Raw genomic sequence first — 18,277 nt, 5'->3', positions numbered from 1 at the left:
CACTTCTTAATAACTCAAAATATCACTTGAACAAGTGTAATAAAAAGTTTTAGAAACAAGTAATGGTCGTAAAAACGTAGTTATAAACCTATTCAGCCTACATACTGGCTGACGTTCAGATTAATTCAAATACAGCTATTTTAAATTTTCAGTATGGGTGTTTGCTAGTAATCTTGTTTCAGTTAATTAGTGACTCATGTTCTATTTTATTTTGTGCTAAAATAACCAAAGATCTTATGCGTAATGGAGAGTTTGTTGTTTGTTTGTTTTTTGGAATTTCGCACAAAGCTACTCGAGGGCTATCTGTGCTAGCCGTCCCTAATTTAGCAGTTAGAGGGAAGACTAGAGGGAAGGCAGCTAGTCATCACCAACCACCGCCAACTCTTGGGCTACTCTTTTACCAACGAATAGTGGGATTGACCGTCACATTATACACCCCCACGGCTGGGAGGGCGAGCAGGTTTAGCGTGACGCGGGCGCGAACCCGCGACCCTCGGATTACGAGTCGCACGCCTTACGCGCTTGGCTATGCCAGGCCCCGTGTAATGGAGAGAATCCCAAGGCTGAAGAATAATGTTTGTAAAAATAAAACTGGAGTCAAACGTGGCCATAAGTATCTTGGTCCAGTGAAGACTTGTATCATGTATACTTTCCCCATAGCAAGGCCTTTACAGTCATAACGGTGATGATAACTTCTTCTTAGCAAACCTGGATTGCAAAACAAGTGATTCAACCTATGAAGGTCGTTTGGTTTGGTTTTAGAATTTCGCACAAAGCTCCAAGAGGGCCATCTGCGAAAACGGCCCCTAATTTAGCAGTGTAAGACTAAAGGGAAGGCAGTTAGTCATTACCACCTACCGCCAACTCTCGGAATATTCCTTTACTAACGAATAATGGATTGACCGTCATATTATAATGTCACCAGGGCTGAAAGGAAGAACATGTTTGGTGGACGGGGATTCGAACCCGCGACCCTCAGATTACGAGCCGAGCGCCTTAAGCACCTGTTCACGCTGAACTATATGTAGGTCGTATACAATTTTTGTTTTTTAACGTTAGTTCTAGATAAAACAAAATGTATATATCTGGATACCTGTGTACAGCATGATGGACATAATGTGCTTATTATTTTACACTTTGCAAGAAATGAACTGTTACCCTGCGATTTTAATTATCACTGTTACTTTGTATATAGTATTTTAAAGAGAATTTTGGAATGGAATTTTTAATATTTTTTATACTGAGTCTTTCACTTGATGTTAAATTGTTCATTATATTATCTATTGTAACATTGTATCTCAGAACGAACTGGTATGGGTATTAACACTTTTATTGATAAGGAAAGAACAATGTTTCGACCTTCCTAGGTCATCTTCTTAACCTGAAAAGAAAGCTGCACTCTACCTATATCTATTAATTTATGTATCAGCTAATCGGAAATGTCGATTACGTGAATGCCAGAAAAGGAAAATGTTCGCGTTCCTATTAAACAAGAGAGAATCCTCAACAGTCACGGTTGTAGATTTCATATCGACCAAAAGTGAGTTAAGCAGTGTTAAAAACTACACTTGGTCATTCATAAATGTTGCGTGACACAAATAGAAATGCAAGAGATATACAATTAAACTGCTGGAGGATGTTGGATGCATTATAATGTGATGGTCAATCCTACTATTCATTGGTAAAAAGAGTTGGCTATGAATGGAAATGACTAGTTGTTTTTTCTTTGATCTTTCGATAAATTATCGACGGGTAGCGCTGACATTCCTCGTATAGTTTTGCGCGAAATTCAAACCAAACCAATCAAATAGGGTGTTTAGTTTATGGAATGTGTTGCCTTCAATGTTGTGATGGCAATAAACTTGAGTAAGTTTAAGAGAAAGCGGAATAGATATATAAATGATAGGGCTGGTTTTAATTTTTTTAATTAATTTATTTAACAGTTTTAGTGTGTGTGTTTGTTTTTCTTACAGCAAAGTCAGATTGAGCTATTTGCTGAGTCTACCGATGGGAATCGAAAATAGTTTCAGTTTGGCTAAAAGGTTGAGACACCAGAAGTGGACCAGCAGGTCTCTTGTTGTTTCTAAATATTATGTTATGTTACAGACAAAGGTAACGAGCATCAATAACATGAGAAACTTCACTTCCATTTTCATTTTCAGTGTCAAATTTGCCTTTCATGTGTATTGGAATATTATCATCAGATTCTAAGACACGGACTTAAAAGTGTGATCACATATCAAAACATTAAAGCATCTATCCCAGTGCAATCCTTTAAGTGTACGTTTCATCAGTCGCTTGAAAATAGCTGGTGCATTACAGAGATCAAATGGCATGACGTTTTGAAAGTGAGCTTAAATAAACGGTGTATCACTGTGTTTGTTATTTATTATGAATATGTGCAAGTTAACATAAAACACTTGCCGCTAAAGATCAATGCGATTTTTTCCAGATCAGCTTGCCACATGGCTTTCCTCTTTTTCATTTAATATCAGGTCTGAAAAATGCTAGAACTCCTTCTAAAACTTTTCTAGGAACGTCAAGATGAAGAACGACTAGTCATATGATGACGTCACTAGAGCAAAAAAACTGAGGTTTCTTTCTCGCCAACCTTGGAATTTCAAAACAGTTTTAAGCTGAATATCAATGTGTGCACACCTCCAGAATTTGGACCACAGAGAATGAATACTGAAGAGCAACACATTGATGCAGTAAAAGCAACAATGTGGATACGTAGCAAGTACATACAAATTGTGTTTTTGTCTTTTTGGGTTTAATGAATATTCTTCTCGTTGTATTCAGTCTGTTTCGTATTCTTGGATTTAAAGTCAACCAGTATTAATTCAGTAATATTCTCCGATAATCATTATTTTATCAATTCTTTTGTTAAGTGAACTTATACAATGAAGCTCTATAGCATAATCAGTTTCACCAGAATCCTGAAACGTTGTTCCAGGAAAGTCTACTAGTATACGCCGAAAAACTATTGCCCAAGATAACCGCGTTTTAATCAGGTTAACATGTTAAGATCGAAAGAAGTTTTGTTATGGCTTACATGAACACATTCATTCCAGAGTATCCAAATAAAAACAGTTAATAAGAAAAGACTAACCAAACAAGAAGGGATATCTACAAACTAATACTAATAAGAAGTTACTCACATCACCACATTACTTTGGCAAAACAACATGCCAACTTATAGTTAGCACACTGTCGACATGTCATCTTTTCAGATGAGTCCTGTGTCCGGCTTGTTAAAGCTAATGGTAAGATTCAAATTTGTTGCTCGCCCGAAGAATAGATGAAAAAATAATGTCCTTTATACAGGGAACACACAGGATGGGGTGCAGTACATGTTTAGACAGCTATTCATCATGGTAGAAAAACTGCTCTTCATATCTTCAAGGGAAATTTCAATGACACCTCACGTATGCATCACATAGACACGATACTTCTGCCATATGCTAGGGCGAGGTTTGGCAATAACTTTGTGTTCCTAGATGACAATGCCACTATCCAGAGTTTGCATATTGTAGAGGATTATCTTGACCAAAAAGACGTTACAAGATTGCCACTGCCAGCAAAGTCTTCAGTTTGTAACCCTACTGAGAACATTTTGGAAAAATTGAGCCAAAAACTTGTTAATCACAACCCTCAAATAGCTACCGTAGATAAGTTGCAGCGCCTTCTAGTGATAAATTGGGATGAAATCACTATGGATAACATCAATAACCTTATCGACAGCATGCTATGTCCTCTTGAGGAGGTTATTGGAATACGAGGAGGACCGACAAATTACGGAATGTAAAAAATGAAATGATATAAGGACACAGACGCTATTTGTAATAATTCGATGATATATTTTGTCATATTGTTATATATGTTTTTGATAAGGCTTTGTTGTGATAAGTGTAATGTTGAAGTACACATCTTTTTACATACGTCTGATAAAAATGTCTGCTCTTCTAAAAATCGTTTATGATGTTACACAACTTGTCTTATTATACAAATTGCATACGAATATGTTCTGTATAACATGCATTTCTCAGTTTTGTATTTGTATTTCACCTTAATAATAATAATCTTATTTCTTATAAAATATGCAAACCTTTTGGCTAAGACTATACTTTAAAGAGTGATAATCACAGTTCTAGGCAGCAAATTTGTAGGTTGGTATCACACGCGTTACATGATTAGAAAGATAAGTGTTTTTCATCGATTCACTGATGATAAGAGACGTTGATTAAATGGATCGTTCAACTGCAGTACGCATTTGACACCAGTTATCAGTTCATCAAATTAAAGGGTGTTTTATTTATTACAATGCATTTTTCTTTAGTTCGTAAAATGATCGTTTTCATAAATACTCAGTAAAATTAGATAAAAGTGGACCTTTAGTATATGAGTGTTTTTCTAATAAAGTAATATCAATTTTATAAAGGAAACAGTTACCGTGTGTTCTTTTTATTGTCTGAAGGAAAATGTAAGAGGCTCAAACTAAATAACACATATTGTGTTAAGTAAGAATAATAATAACAGTAATGAAAGTAACTTATCTGTCTGTTCGTTTATTTATCTAATTAAATTACTACTTACCTGTGTGAAATTCTAAGTTAACTGTGACTTCAATGCATTGCCCTGCATTGTATGTACCTAAAATTTTATAATGGATGAGGTTTCTAATTATAAAACAAATACTATTAAAAGAACAATAAATACATTTAAAGAATTAATTAAATTCGATTCTGCAGAAGACTATATAGTGAAAAAAATACTTAAAAGTATCAGATTTGGAATTTTTGTTCTCTCAACGAATGACTGTGTTACTTGATGACAAAAAGTGAAATCTGATCCTGTTGAGGGATGAGCAGGTCACACAATAATAACGTAACAGAAGCATCTTCTCCCACCTACCCTATATGTCGGTATAGCACCTACTCAAATTGTCTTGTATAGCACGCTAAAAACTGCACATGGTACCTGACGGGTACAAGCGGACCGTGTGCAAAATGCTAGAAAATACGCCCTTACGACGTTTCTGCTGTCACTTACGGTTCTATTTTATCTACTTCCTTGTATTAGGTCTGTTTTAGTCTTTTCACATCATACAACAGGTAAGATCTTAATTGATATGTAACAATTTAACGTTGTAGTCTTATTTCGAAACAACTTTTGAATGTTTGTGGCGAATTTAACGCAAATCTTCGTCTCAGCATATTTATCAGTATTGTTAACTAATTTATAGACCATTCAAAAGCGACATAATTATAACTTCTCGAACATTGTTTCATAATTTCTAAATCCACTGATTTTACAGAATATAAGGATGTCGAAATGTAAAATTTGGTAAGGAGAGGAAAGTGAAATAAATGCCCTGTTGGCCATATTTATTAAAGAAAACCATTGTTATAGAAAATAAATAAAACGTATAAGTCTGTTGGTATTTGTTATGTATTTTACTGAAGACGTTCGTGATTTTTGTCCTCCCGTCTACCTTTATCAAATAATATTTCAATAGCCTTAATAATGTAATTGTGAAATGTCACTGTAGCACATTTTCACAGGATTTAACGTATACCATCCAAGGCTCTACTTAAAATATTTATAATGTTATTTGCCATGAAAGTCCTCTACTGTAACTATGAAGTCGACAACTTAACATAAAGTATAAATCTGAAGTTATTACGAGACAGTCTACTTAAACTAAAAGTTTATTAACATCAGTTCATTTTGCATAACTGCAAATATATTTTCACATATAACCTAGTGTTGTGCTTCTGTCGCTGTTACAATTAAAATCGATTACAGATATTTTATGGAGAGAGAACTAATTTACTCGGTTTTTTTCGAAACAATCAAGATAGATAACAAACTGGTACGTAATGTGGGAGAAAAGCTTGCTTAGAAGATTCATCTAAAGTCAGACAATTCTGAAACATTTTTAGACCACGATAATATTGCCATTACTGTTAAATAAATTCATAAACCAAAAACGTACATGTGCGGTGCCTTTCATGTAAACAGTTATTTTTTCTCGTAGTTTTTATTCATTCATCATATTTATATCGTTTATAATCTTTAAGAATTTTATCGAGATTGTTTAATAGCAGTTAAAACAAATTATTTTATTATATGCAAAATAATATTTAAAAATCCTTTGTTTTCGAAATGTAAATCATTTTATATAATTTTTCAAATATATATGGCTAATTTATTTTTTCCCAGGCTTTTTTCCGGCCCGGCATAGCCAGGTGGTTAAGGCACTTGACTCGTAATCTGAGGGTCGGGGTTCTGAAAGCCCGTCACACCAAACATGCTCGCTCTTTCAGCCGTGGGAGCATTATAACGTGCTGGTGAATCCTACTACTCGTTGGTAAAAGAGTAGCCTAAGAGTTGGCGATGGGTGGTGATGACTAGCTGCCTTCCCTCTAGTCTTACACTACTAAATTATGGAGAATAACTGTAATAACATAATGAGTTATCAGTCATGCGAAATATTACTATTAACCTTAAACGTTGCATATTCAGTAACTTCCATATAACTTTTTATTTTGACTTACATGACTTTTAGAGAAACATTTCAATGAAAACATCAAGTAATAAATGTTAAAGCTATTTGTAATTTTGAAGAAGAATGAATAAGAGGGTTCAGTTGATTTACTACAACATTTGAGTTTAAATATATTAATACATATTTTCCTCAAAACACGGTGGAAAGATAACTGTTTTGGAATATTTTATTTTTTTGTTCAGTATATTTAACATCACATAGTGGTTAGGGTGTTCCTCAATCTATGAATTGTGAGTTCATTTCCGTCACTGAGCATACTAGACCTTTCAGCAATAGGTGCGTTATAATGTTACGATCACTCTTACTTTTTCTTAATAAAGCATTAACTAAGAGCTGGAGATAGGTGGTGATGACTTCCCTCTAGTCGTACACTGCTAAATTATGGAGAACTAGCGCAGATAGCCCTCGTATAGCTTTGCGCGAAATTCAAACCAAACCCAGGCTTATTCTCTGTGGGGGGTGTAGGAAGTTATTAACTTTTGTAATAATCTTATAACCCGATTGTTCGAGAGCTCTATAAAGATCTATATTTCGAATGTACTTGAGTTATGGGGTTTCATAGCTTTGTGTTAAGTTAGTTTCTTGAATCTACGTACATTCTTAACATATTAATATATGATAGGTGTTGCAAAAAGGAAGGTTTACAAAAGCAGAGGTTTTAGATTTTCGAGTTATGTTGTTCCTCGAATAAAATTAAATTTATTAAATATAAATGAAATAATTATAATTTTAGGAACCTTTCAATATTAAATAAAAGGAAACATGCTATACAGCAAATTTCATGTTCGTGTATATTAGAAAAACTGGTAAATATGAGCGACTTTTGGGATCTCAGGAAAGTCTTTCAACAAAACAAGTGATGTTTTGTGGATTCATTTATCTATCTACTCTATGTCTAAAGTATATATGAACTTTTAGTTCCAGTTTAGAAGGATAGATTATTTAAATATCGAAGCATTGCGTCATTAATTATATTTTTATCTAGGAAAAGCACAAAACTTGATTAGAAAAGGTGAGCTACGCAAAGAGAAATTCAAACCTTCTATATTTACGTATGTAGATATTTCGGAATATATATAAGAGAGAATGTTAAGGTAATTATTGTTATTCATAATCATGCATTTGAAGAGTAGCTTATCTCTACTCTTGTTACTCTCTTTGCAGAACATCAGGGTACAGGCACGTAAAACATAAATATCATCTTCTGAAATTATTTAATAGGCACATAACTTTAAAAGCTATTAACGTGATACTCTTAACTAAGTTTGGTTATGTAACACGAAAATATCTCACTAAAACCAATTATAATTAGTCAAGGAAGCTACAATGATTTTCAAGAAGGTGAAATCATTTCAGTTAGGTGAAGATAATCAAATACTAAAATAAAACAATACATACACACAAAAATAGAGAATATGTACCTTTACTATACAAACAATGGAATCATATAATACAGAATACGGTTCTTTTCTTTAGGTATCGTCTTATAGATATCCATTACATACACTAGCCTTTAAATTGTTCCTTTCTAAACATTACACACATTTCTATCATCTAAATAATCCACATGTTGATCTTTTAGAGATTTACTTAAGTACAGCTCTTAAGAAAAAAAAATATAGAACGCAATATAAAGTAAAGTAAAACATGATTACATCTTGCTCGATTGAAATGCACTGCTGTTTTACTTAACATTCAATTATGTTCCATGCTTGATCTAAATACAGAAAACGGAAGTTTATATGTTCATATCTAACTTTGATAATTTTATAATTTATTATTTAAAAAAAAAAAAGAATGTTTAGTTACGAATTGATTACATTCAAGTCCTGGGTAATGTCAAAGATAAAGATGCAATATATGTTCAGAAATACAGTTTAGTTTTGAATTAAGACTTACCCGTAAAAAAAAATATATATATATAATTGTTTTCTTCATATATGTTCAGCTGTAAGTGTACAGATTTAGAACGTTAAAATCTGAGGTTTTTCTTTCTGATGAACAGAGCATAAATAGCCAATTGTGTAGCTATAGGTTAAAACAGATAAATTTATCTTTTTTTATTAATGGTAACATGAAATTTTAGTTTGTATAATGTATTAACGAAAATAAAGTATATTTTAGGACTTCATCTGGGGCAGTATGTTTAAACATGGATTTCAGAGAATTCAATATAGAATATGTTACTTGAAATATTGAGCAAATTTGTTTGCTGAATTTCGCGTATAACTACTGAGGGCTATCTTCACCAGCTCTTCCTAACTTTGCTGTGCTGGACAGCTAGGCAACAAAACCCATCTCCAGCTCTTAGTTAATGCTTTATTAAGAAAAAGTAAGAGTGATCGTAACATTATAACGCACCTATTGCTGAAAGGTCTAGTATGATCAGTGACGGAAATGAACTCACAATTCGTAGATTGAGGAACACCCTAACCACTATGTGATGTTAAACATACTGAACAAAAAAATAAAATATTTCAAAACAATTGTCTTTCCACCGTGTTTTGAGGAAAATATGTATTAATATATTTAAACTCAATTGTTGTAGTAAATCAACTGAACCCTCTTATTCATTCTTCTTCAAAATTACAAATAGCTTTAACATTTATTACTTGATGTTTTCATTGAAATGTTTCTCTAAAAGTCATGTAAGTCAAAATAAAAAGTTATATGGAAGTTACTGAATATGCAACGTTTAAGGTTAATAGTAATATTTCGCATGACTGTTTATTTGTTTTTGGAATTTCGCACAAAGCTACTCGAGGGCTATCTGTGCTAGCCGTCACTAATTTAGCAGTGTAAGACTAGAGGGAAGGCAGCTAGTCATCACCACCCACCGCCACCTCTTGGGCTACTCTTTACCAACGCATAGTGGGATTGATCATCACGTTATAACGCCCCACGGCTGGGAGGGCAAAGATGTTTGGCGCGACGCGGGCGCGAACCCGCGACCCCGCATTACGAGTCGCACGCCTTACGCGCTTGGCCATGCCAGGCCTCGCATGACTGATAACTCATTATGTTATTACAGTTACTAACTTAGAAACTCTGTGTTTAATCATTTTTGACAATTAAACCCATTTGTGTAATCAACCAAACAAAACGTAGAAGCACAGTAACAGTGCCTGTGAGGTTTCATCTTCAATCTCAATGAAACTGTGATTGTTTTTGCTTTTCATGCCTTTAAACTTAGGTAAAGCACGAATAACGTTAATCAAACTAAATTATCTTTAAGTAGTACAGCTGTATATCTGCGGGATTACACTACTAAAAACCGGGTTTAATACCCGTGTTGGGCAGAGCACAGATAGCCCATTGTGTAGCTTTGTGCTTAATTCAAAAACAACATCAAATTAAATTATGTTATGGTATATTCAACGAAAGCTTGGAAATATTTTAGGTAATTTTTTACTTTTGATTTCGTAATTGTAAAACACTTGAGAATTTACATGAGTCTCGTTTCCGAAAAAGTATCACAAACAAGACTAGGGCCAAGATAGAAGTTTAAGTTATGTTAGCCGAACTGCGCCGGTTTATGTTTAGTTCCTGAGTGTGCCAAGGACTTGCGGGTAACAGTGAAGTTCCCTGTTTCTAGCTGTCTTTAGCACGTTTCTGACTCAGCCTCCGGCTAATTTTAGATAAATATTTTTACTAATTCCTTTTTTGGGGCGGTAAGATTTCTTAGCGTAGTTTCAAGACCGCAATTCGAGAAAAACACTAACTAAAATGGAACAAATATTTTTAGAATGTTTAATTTTACTTTCTTTAACAATTGTAAATAATGATTGTTAGGTAAGTTTTCGATTGAAATAAAACGCCGTAAATATCAAAATATTAAATTTCATGGTAACAAATAAAATGGCAAAATTTTCATTTGCTTTTACATAATTTTGATAATTGTTCAAAATAATTAGTTCATGTTATTGTTTTTCTGAAACTACAAAATTATTATGTTCTTGAGAAGCACCTGCACAAATATTTATGTTCAAATTAATTTGATTTAGTTCTAAAGAGAGAGAACACGTTAATCTGTTGTGGTACGTCTTGTAAAAGATATAAAATGAATATCATAAAACCTTAACATTTCTTGCAAGACAAAACATGCAGTGCGCTCATCAAACAGAGATGTTGTGACATTTGATTGTAGGAGATTATATACGTCAGAAATGACAAAAATACATGCGCTAGAAATGTTTAGGTCTAGCAGAAATGTCACAGTATTATATTGTAAGGAAGAAAATAAATGGCGTAAAGAAAGTCCACCTGGTACTTACTACTAATGAAATTAAAAAGGAGTAAATCACGTGTAATTAGTCTGATTCTGTATTTATAGTTTAAAATAATAATAAAATCGGTGTAAAACTAATGATATCTTAAAAAAATGTTACAAAATAAATTCTTATTTGAAAAGCTCTAGCAACACACAACATAAGTAAAACGTTTGAACTATACGCATATCTTTCCCGATTTACACTATGAGGAAATTTTGGCCACAAATCTTTTTTTTTTTTTTTCTTTTAAATAGAGGTTTGTGACCTGATATTAATTTTGACCTTTGCTTAAGAAATCAGTCTATCCGTCTAAGTTGCCATATATGTTTGTCTACATCAAAACATTATTACTTATTCAAAACACTCTTAACACAAATTTTCAATTTGGCTCATGATAAAGAAATTTTATACACTATAATGATTATGAAATCTAGCTATTGAGTTCTTCTTAGCTAAAAAGCAGAATTAATCATTTACATACACGTACGCCCTTCAAATTCAAATTCGGGGAAAATTCGCAGAACTGTTTAGCCTTAAATATATACAGTCATGTAAAAATTTAAATGATATTAGTATGTAAAAAAAGATTATTATAACATATTTAATTCAGTGTTTCTTGCACGATTGCAAAAAAACAACTGCGCTCATCATTTCTTATGAACAGGATATCAACATAAATACTTGTTAAAAATGCATTATCGCGTTGGAGTATCAGTTACACGTTTAACAGCTTTTGTTGTTTTTTTCTAACTTTCGCGCAAAGTTACACGAGAGCTATCTGGGCTAGCTGTCCCTAAGTTAGCAGTGTAAGACTAGAGGGAGGACAGCTAGTCATCACCACCCACTACCAACTCTTGGGCTACTCTTTTACCAAAGAATAGTGGGTTTGATTGCGACATTATAACGCCCCCACGGTTGAAAGGGCGAGCATATTTGGTGCGACGGGGATTCGAGCCCACGACCCTCAGATTACGAGTCGAACGCCTTAACCCGCCTAGCCATACCGGGTCCCACATTTAACAGAAACAGTATTTCCAACTAAACGTTGGTATGGTTTTCAACATCAGTGATACTACAGAGTATTTTAAGCGCTTAACTGTGATTACATTTCAAGTTGAAACGAAGTGCATATCTCTCTGGTCTTTATATTGTTTTTAGAGTAATTGCGTATCTTAATAAAGGTAATGTTTTCTATTCATTTACATGAAAAATCTTTTAATTTTAGTTTTGAAAACTTTCTAGTATTTTGGTTATCCCACCCTAATAGACACACACCATTACTTCACTGAATAAAGTATTACAAAAAATGTTTATTTTTCTCAGTTCAGGTAATAAAGGTGAAGCAATAAAATTAATATGCCTCAAATACTTTAACTACATTAATACTACCCATCTTGTTTGAGTTTCACATAAATCATATTCGTTATGTACTTTGACTCACAAATCAACACATAAAATGGTTTCCTTTATTTTTTTCAGATAACCCATTATAATGCCTTTCAAACCTGTTGAGCAACCCAAATGCCCTAAATGTGGCAAATCCGTTTATGCCGCCGAAGAGATGTTGGCAGCTGGCCAAAAATGGCATAAGAATTGCTTCAAATGTGGTAAGTGTTTTTAATCGTTAAGACCATTAATTAATGTGAGCACCTTCCAATAGACAGTTTCACAGGGTTGGATTACTCTTAGAAGAGAATATTTTCATAACAGCACTATAGTTTTTAAAAATAAAATTTAAACAATTTATGATATCACATCTTATAAAATTGGACTCATTAGAATTTTGTCCTCATTTTACTATATTTATACTCATGGATTTTGTTTCAACGATACAAAGCTGTTGCTTGCCACGGTAACATTTTACTAAAATCTAGTTTAAGATGGGTTTTGTACTGTTACTTTATGTAGTTTTTTAGTCTAACGCGTCAAGTGGAGAGATTATTGCAAACCCCACGTATTCTGGAAAGGTTGTCAACAGTTTCTACTTTTCTCTTACTAAACATTTCATTCATCAATATTACAAAATGAATAAAATTAAACCTATTTGAAAATGACAAAGCTACACAATGGTGTAACTGAGAATTGCTCGTCATGAGCATCGAATCTCAGTTTTTGGGTTGTATGTTACCGCTGTGTCACCGAGAAGCGCTTTTGTTAACACTTCCAATATTATGAGTAGCTTTAACAAAATTAACTACTTTTATTTGGGAAAGAAATGAAGTTCGCTTCAAGAGGGATATGAAATAGTCAATTTTATTAAAATATTTCGAGGATTTTGAACAACATTATCAATTGTTTTTGTCTTTGCTACAAAATTGTAATATAAAGACTGAGAAACAGTAGTTTAAAAATGCTGTGTTCACTAATTTTCAGTTCGGTAGGACTACGATGAGATGACATGTTGAAACCTTCAACTTTAAATTCGGCTCCCCAGTAGCACAGCGGTATGTCTGTGAACTTACAACACTAGGAACCGGATTTTAATACCAGTGGTGGGCAGAGCACAGATAGCTTTGCTTCTAACTCTGTTTGTGCCATAGGTTACTATATACTCTATCAACACAACGTCTTTCTAACTCTGTAGGTGTCATACCTTAGTATAAACTCTACTAATACTCCGTGTTTCTAACCCATAGGCACTGTAGGTTAGTATAAACTCTTCCAGCACCACGTGTTTCTAAATCTATAGCTATTATAGGTTAATATAGACTCTTCTAACACCACTTGTTTCTAACTCTATAGGTACCATAGGTTAATGTAAAGTCTAACTATATGCCCTCCAGTCACGCAGCGGCATGTCTGCGGAATTACAACGCTAAATTCCGGGTTTCGATACCCATGGTGGACAGAGCACAGATAGCCCATTGTGTAGCTTTGTGCTTAATTACAAACAATATAACTATATTGTTAAAATATAGGTTAAAATAACTTCAAGAAACACCACGTGTACCATAGGTTAGTATGAGCACCACCAACAACACGTACATGTACTCCTAATTTTATCGGTATCATAGGTTAGTACACACTCTAACAATATAAAATGTTTCTAGATCTATAGGTATCATACGTAAATATAAACTCTACTAACACCACGTGTTCCTAATTCTATAGGTGTTATAGGTTAGTATAAACTCAGGTAACACCATGTGTTGCTAATTCTATATATATCCTAGATTAGAATGATCTCTACCAACATCGTTTATTGCTAACTATATAGGTGTCATATGTTAGTATAAATACTACCAACATGACCTGTTTCTATTTCCATAGGTATCATACGTAAATATAAACTCTACCAACACCACGTGTTTCTAACTCTCTAGATATCATAGGTTAGTATAAATTCAACCGACACCATATGTCTCTAATCCTATACGTATCGCAGGTTACTATAAACTCTACCAACACTGCGTGTTTCTAGCTCTGTAGCTATCACAGGTTAGTATAAACTCAACCAACAGTACATGTTTTTAACTGTATAGGTAATATAGATTAGTAGAAACTTTACCAACACTACGTGTTTCGAACTCTACCAGTGTCACAGGTTAGCATACACTCCAACAACACAACGTGTTCATAACTCTATGGATATCATAAGTAAATATAAACTCTACCTACACTACGTGTTTCTGTCTCTATAGGTATCATAAGTTAATATAAGCTCTATCGGTACCGCATATTTAAATAAACTGTATAACGTTCACTTTTTCGTGGAAACTCTTTAAGTTCCTACACGTTACTGTGACCTTTCATAGACTGTTGTTACTCCTACAGTTTCCTATGGAAGTCTATAGACTGTGTCTGATTTTGAAATACGTTTATCTCAAATATTTATGTATCATGTTGCCTTTCGGTGATTTTAGTATTTAAAGAATACTTAAAAACACATTAGTTAATCAAAAACCTAAAGAAATATACATTCGATACTACAACTAATCTCGATAACTTCTGTTGTTGTCTCGTATCTATTTTATATATAAGATAAGGTATTTCGCTTAAATATTTCCAGGAGGATTTTTACAATGAATGTTGTAACAGGCAAAAACAAAATTACTCAGTGTGATGCAATAACTGGGCGTCAACGGCAGCTAACAGTTTCAATAAAAAGAGAAGCCGATATTAACATAAAAATGTCGAATCATCTTATTATCTAATTAAGAAGAGTGAACTTTAAAGTTCTCTAGCAGCATTCGTAAACAAATAATGATATAAGTGGTGCTTGCTTTGCAAGCCAGTTTCCAGTATCATTCAAGATTACTTGTCAGACAGGAAGCTGAGTAAGTAGAAATTATTCACGTCTTCCGCAACTACACGAATTACAAGTAATGTTCAAACAAGAAGCCACAGCCCATTTAATTAGATAAATATTAAATATTTAATAAGTACGCCTATATAATAAGAAGAATTTACTAAAGTATAGTTTTATTATTTCAAGCCAAAAAACCTTATTTGGTTTTGCCATTTCTTGTAATGAATACAGCTTTTGGTTTTGTTATTTCTTGTAATGAATACAGCTTATATCTTTGTTACTTCTTGTAATGAATACAGCTTATAGTTTTGTTACTTCTTGTAATGAATACAGCTTATGGTTTTGTTACTTCTTGTAATGAATACAGCTTATGGTTTTGTTACTTCTTGTAATGAATACAGCTTATAGTTTTGTTACTTCTTCTAATGAATATAGCTTATAGTTTTGTTACTTGTAATGAATACAGCTTATGGTTTTGTTACTTCTTGTAATGAATACAGCTTATGGTTTTGTTACTTCTTGTAATGAATACAGCTTATATTTTTGTTACTTCTTGTAATGAATACAGCTTATGGTTTTGTTACTTCTTGTAATGAATACAGCTTATGGTTTTGTTACTTCTTGTAATGAATACAGCTTATGGTTTTGTTACTTCTTGTAATGAATACAGCTTATGGTTTTGTTACTTCTTGTAATGAATACAGCTTATGGTTTTGTTACTTCTTGTAATGAATACAGCTTATGGTTTTGTTACTTCTTGTAATGAATACAGCTTATGGTTTTGTTACTTCTTGTAATGAATGCAGCTTACTTACTGTTAGATTATATAACAAGATGACTGATTTTCTTGCTTCAATGCCTGTATTGTACTCCAGTTATAACTAATACATTTTAAAACAATTGTTCAGTTACAGTTTATAACGAAATAAACCATTATATATTGGTATTGATCACTTTATACTCCAGTCTGTATGTAGCTCCTAATAAACTCAACCTTGTTTTATAAACAAAAAAGAGGTAAGTGTGAACTTTGAACTAACTTTTTTCTTTCTTTCGTCCCGTAGCTTCAAAATTTTCTAACTACTTTACCATCTTATCTGTTTCCTGAATAGGCCTTTGTCGCAAGAGTTTGGATAGCACAAATGCTTCAGAACACGGAGGGGAACTTTATTGCAAACAGTGCTACGGCAGGAAGTTTGGACCCAAGGGATATGGTTTTGGACAAGGGGCAGGAACTTTGAGTATGGATACAGGTGCACATTTAGGAAATGTTGAAACTGCAATGAGGTAAACCATAGAAAATACTAAATAAATAATTCCAGTACAACAGTTAGGCAAATGTGGAGTGTTTGGGTGGGTAATAAAATGATGAAATAAATCTCCAAAAGCTAATCTTATATATACGTATAGAATTAAAACTGTGTGATTCTTGTAGTTGTGATTAGGAGATGCTGATAAAATCCTATGGTAATTAGATACAAATATGTAACAATAAAAAAGTGAGATAGATCTAGTGGGTGTGTTGAATAATACGATATCCATACGTGAGCAGTTAACAAATTAAAAGTAACTTTCGTGACGACGAGAAACATACTTGAAGTAAAAATGTATTCTCAAGAAAGCTGGTATGGGTATCAAAACTTTAATTAAAACAAAGTACAAAACAACGTTTCGACCTTGTTAGTTTTGTACTTTATTTTAATTAAAATGCTAATACCCATATCAGCCGAATTTAAAAAGTCACTTTAGATGTCACTGTCGTCGAGTTAAAATATTAATATTACCTTACTTATCATTTGAGTGTTTCATGAATCTAACAAAGTGCCATTTTTGTGGTAATTGAAAAAGATTTGTAGTGAGGTTCTGTTGCTAGTGGTCATATACTATATAAAGATCATATATTATCGTCCTAATCAATTATTTATTAAGTTAAATATTCATCATTTTGATTGGAAGAAACGAATGCTTATAGGATTTAAAGATCACATGAAAATATATGTTTTAGCAATTCAAACGTGGCACCTTTATTATACGTTAATAAAAATTGCTTTAGGAGAATGTGAAGTTTCCAATTAAAATATTTTATGAAATGAAAAATACTATTACTTATTGTAGGAGATTTAACTTATAACTTAGTTTAGTCCTGTTTATGAAAATAATGTTTAATTTTGTTGTATAATTAATACGTACATACTCACTTACTAGTACATTTTTCAGCAACAAACCGACTGATCCCAACTACGGTTAAAACTCTGGAATTCTATTTTTGTTCACTAAAGAGCGAGTGCCTGAAGGAGAAACAACAGAAGACGATCAATCACGGGGATAATATATTATTAATATTACAAGTTTTTGTTTTAAATGTTTTCATCATTTATTTCAATTTATGTGATAAGTTACATCAAAACGAATTTGTAAACAAAATATATACAATCCAATCAATTAGAGTGCAGGATTGTATAATAAAAGAGATACATCTACATATTAAAATATGTCAATTAAAATATCCTAATGCTATTCTAATGTATTGTTTATAATATGCTTAACGTTGAATCAGTTGGTGTTGTTTGTGTACTCCGGCAGAATCGACACTGGGGAAGGAATACATCTCCAGTGCTGTTACGTCATACACTGCCCTCTGTTCAGAACTTTGTAAAATGTGGAACGCTTTTTATTCATTAAATAAGTGTCAACATATGCTAGGAGAGTTGTTTTACTTCTTTCGTGTGAGAGATCTAATAATTTTTGATGTAATATTTATTCATAAGAAACATCTAATTATCAGTTAGTGGTGTGTTCAACTAAAAGTTAAACAGCTTCACTTATTCTGACTTCTGACAAGTACTGTGACTTCTGTGGAGAGATATATCATTTTATTTTTATAAACCTTTCCCGCTAGTACAACGATATGTCTATGGATTTACAACGCTAAAATCATGGGTTCAATTTCCATCGGTGGGCTCAGCAGATAGCCCGATGTGGCTTTGCTATAAGAAAATCACACTTTTATAAAACTATCACAGTGAATAGCTGCAAAAAGTTACATAAAATACACTTTATACTTAATGTTAACAGTTACAAATAGGAGTTAATAGTTTGTTTGTTTGTTTGAAATTAAGCATAAAACTAGTTAATGGACTGTCTTCTGCCCACCACGGGTATCGAAACTTTTTCTAGCGTTATAAG

General features: G+C 32.9%; 1 protein-coding gene across 2 annotated transcripts; it reads left to right on the top strand.

The window, feature by feature from the left end:
• The first annotated feature begins 4,913 nt into the window (after positions 1-4,913).
• On the top strand, positions 4,914-17,788 carry LOC143253086 (muscle LIM protein 1-like). 2 transcript variants are annotated; one of them, XM_076506308.1, is made up of 4 exons: positions 4,914-5,114; positions 12,322-12,449; positions 16,204-16,378; positions 17,309-17,788. In XM_076506308.1, the coding sequence occupies exons 2-4, from the start codon at positions 12,335-12,337 to the stop codon at positions 17,337-17,339; spliced, it is 321 nt and encodes a 106-aa protein (XP_076362423.1). In that variant the 5' UTR covers positions 4,914-5,114; positions 12,322-12,334; the 3' UTR covers positions 17,340-17,788. The 2 variants fall into 2 exon arrangements, with proteins under 2 accessions (XP_076362423.1, XP_076362424.1); XM_076506309.1 differs by lacking the exon at positions 4,914-5,114 and adding an exon at positions 7,215-12,023.
• The last annotated feature ends 489 nt before the right edge of the window (positions 17,789-18,277 follow it).

This window comes from Tachypleus tridentatus, chromosome 6, assembly GCF_004210375.1.
Source record: "Tachypleus tridentatus isolate NWPU-2018 chromosome 6, ASM421037v1, whole genome shotgun sequence".
Taxonomy (NCBI): Eukaryota; Metazoa; Arthropoda; class Merostomata; order Xiphosura; family Limulidae; genus Tachypleus; species Tachypleus tridentatus.
The sequence above is the reverse complement of the archived record's forward strand: the minus strand, read 5'-3'. Positions and strand labels throughout refer to the sequence as shown.

Bases quoted from the DNA above. Each gene is read 5' to 3' on its own strand.
- LOC143253086 (XM_076506308.1), top strand. From the start codon at position 12,335: ATGCCTTTCAAACCTGTTGAGCAACCCAAATGCCCTAAATGTGGCAAA. The intron at 12,450-16,203 runs GTAAGTGTTTTT...TTTCCTGAATAG, and splicing joins TAAGAATTGCTTCAAATGTG to GCCTTTGTCGCAAGAGTTTG. The intron at 16,379-17,308 runs GTAAACCATAGA...TACATTTTTCAG, and splicing joins AATGTTGAAACTGCAATGAG to CAACAAACCGACTGATCCCA.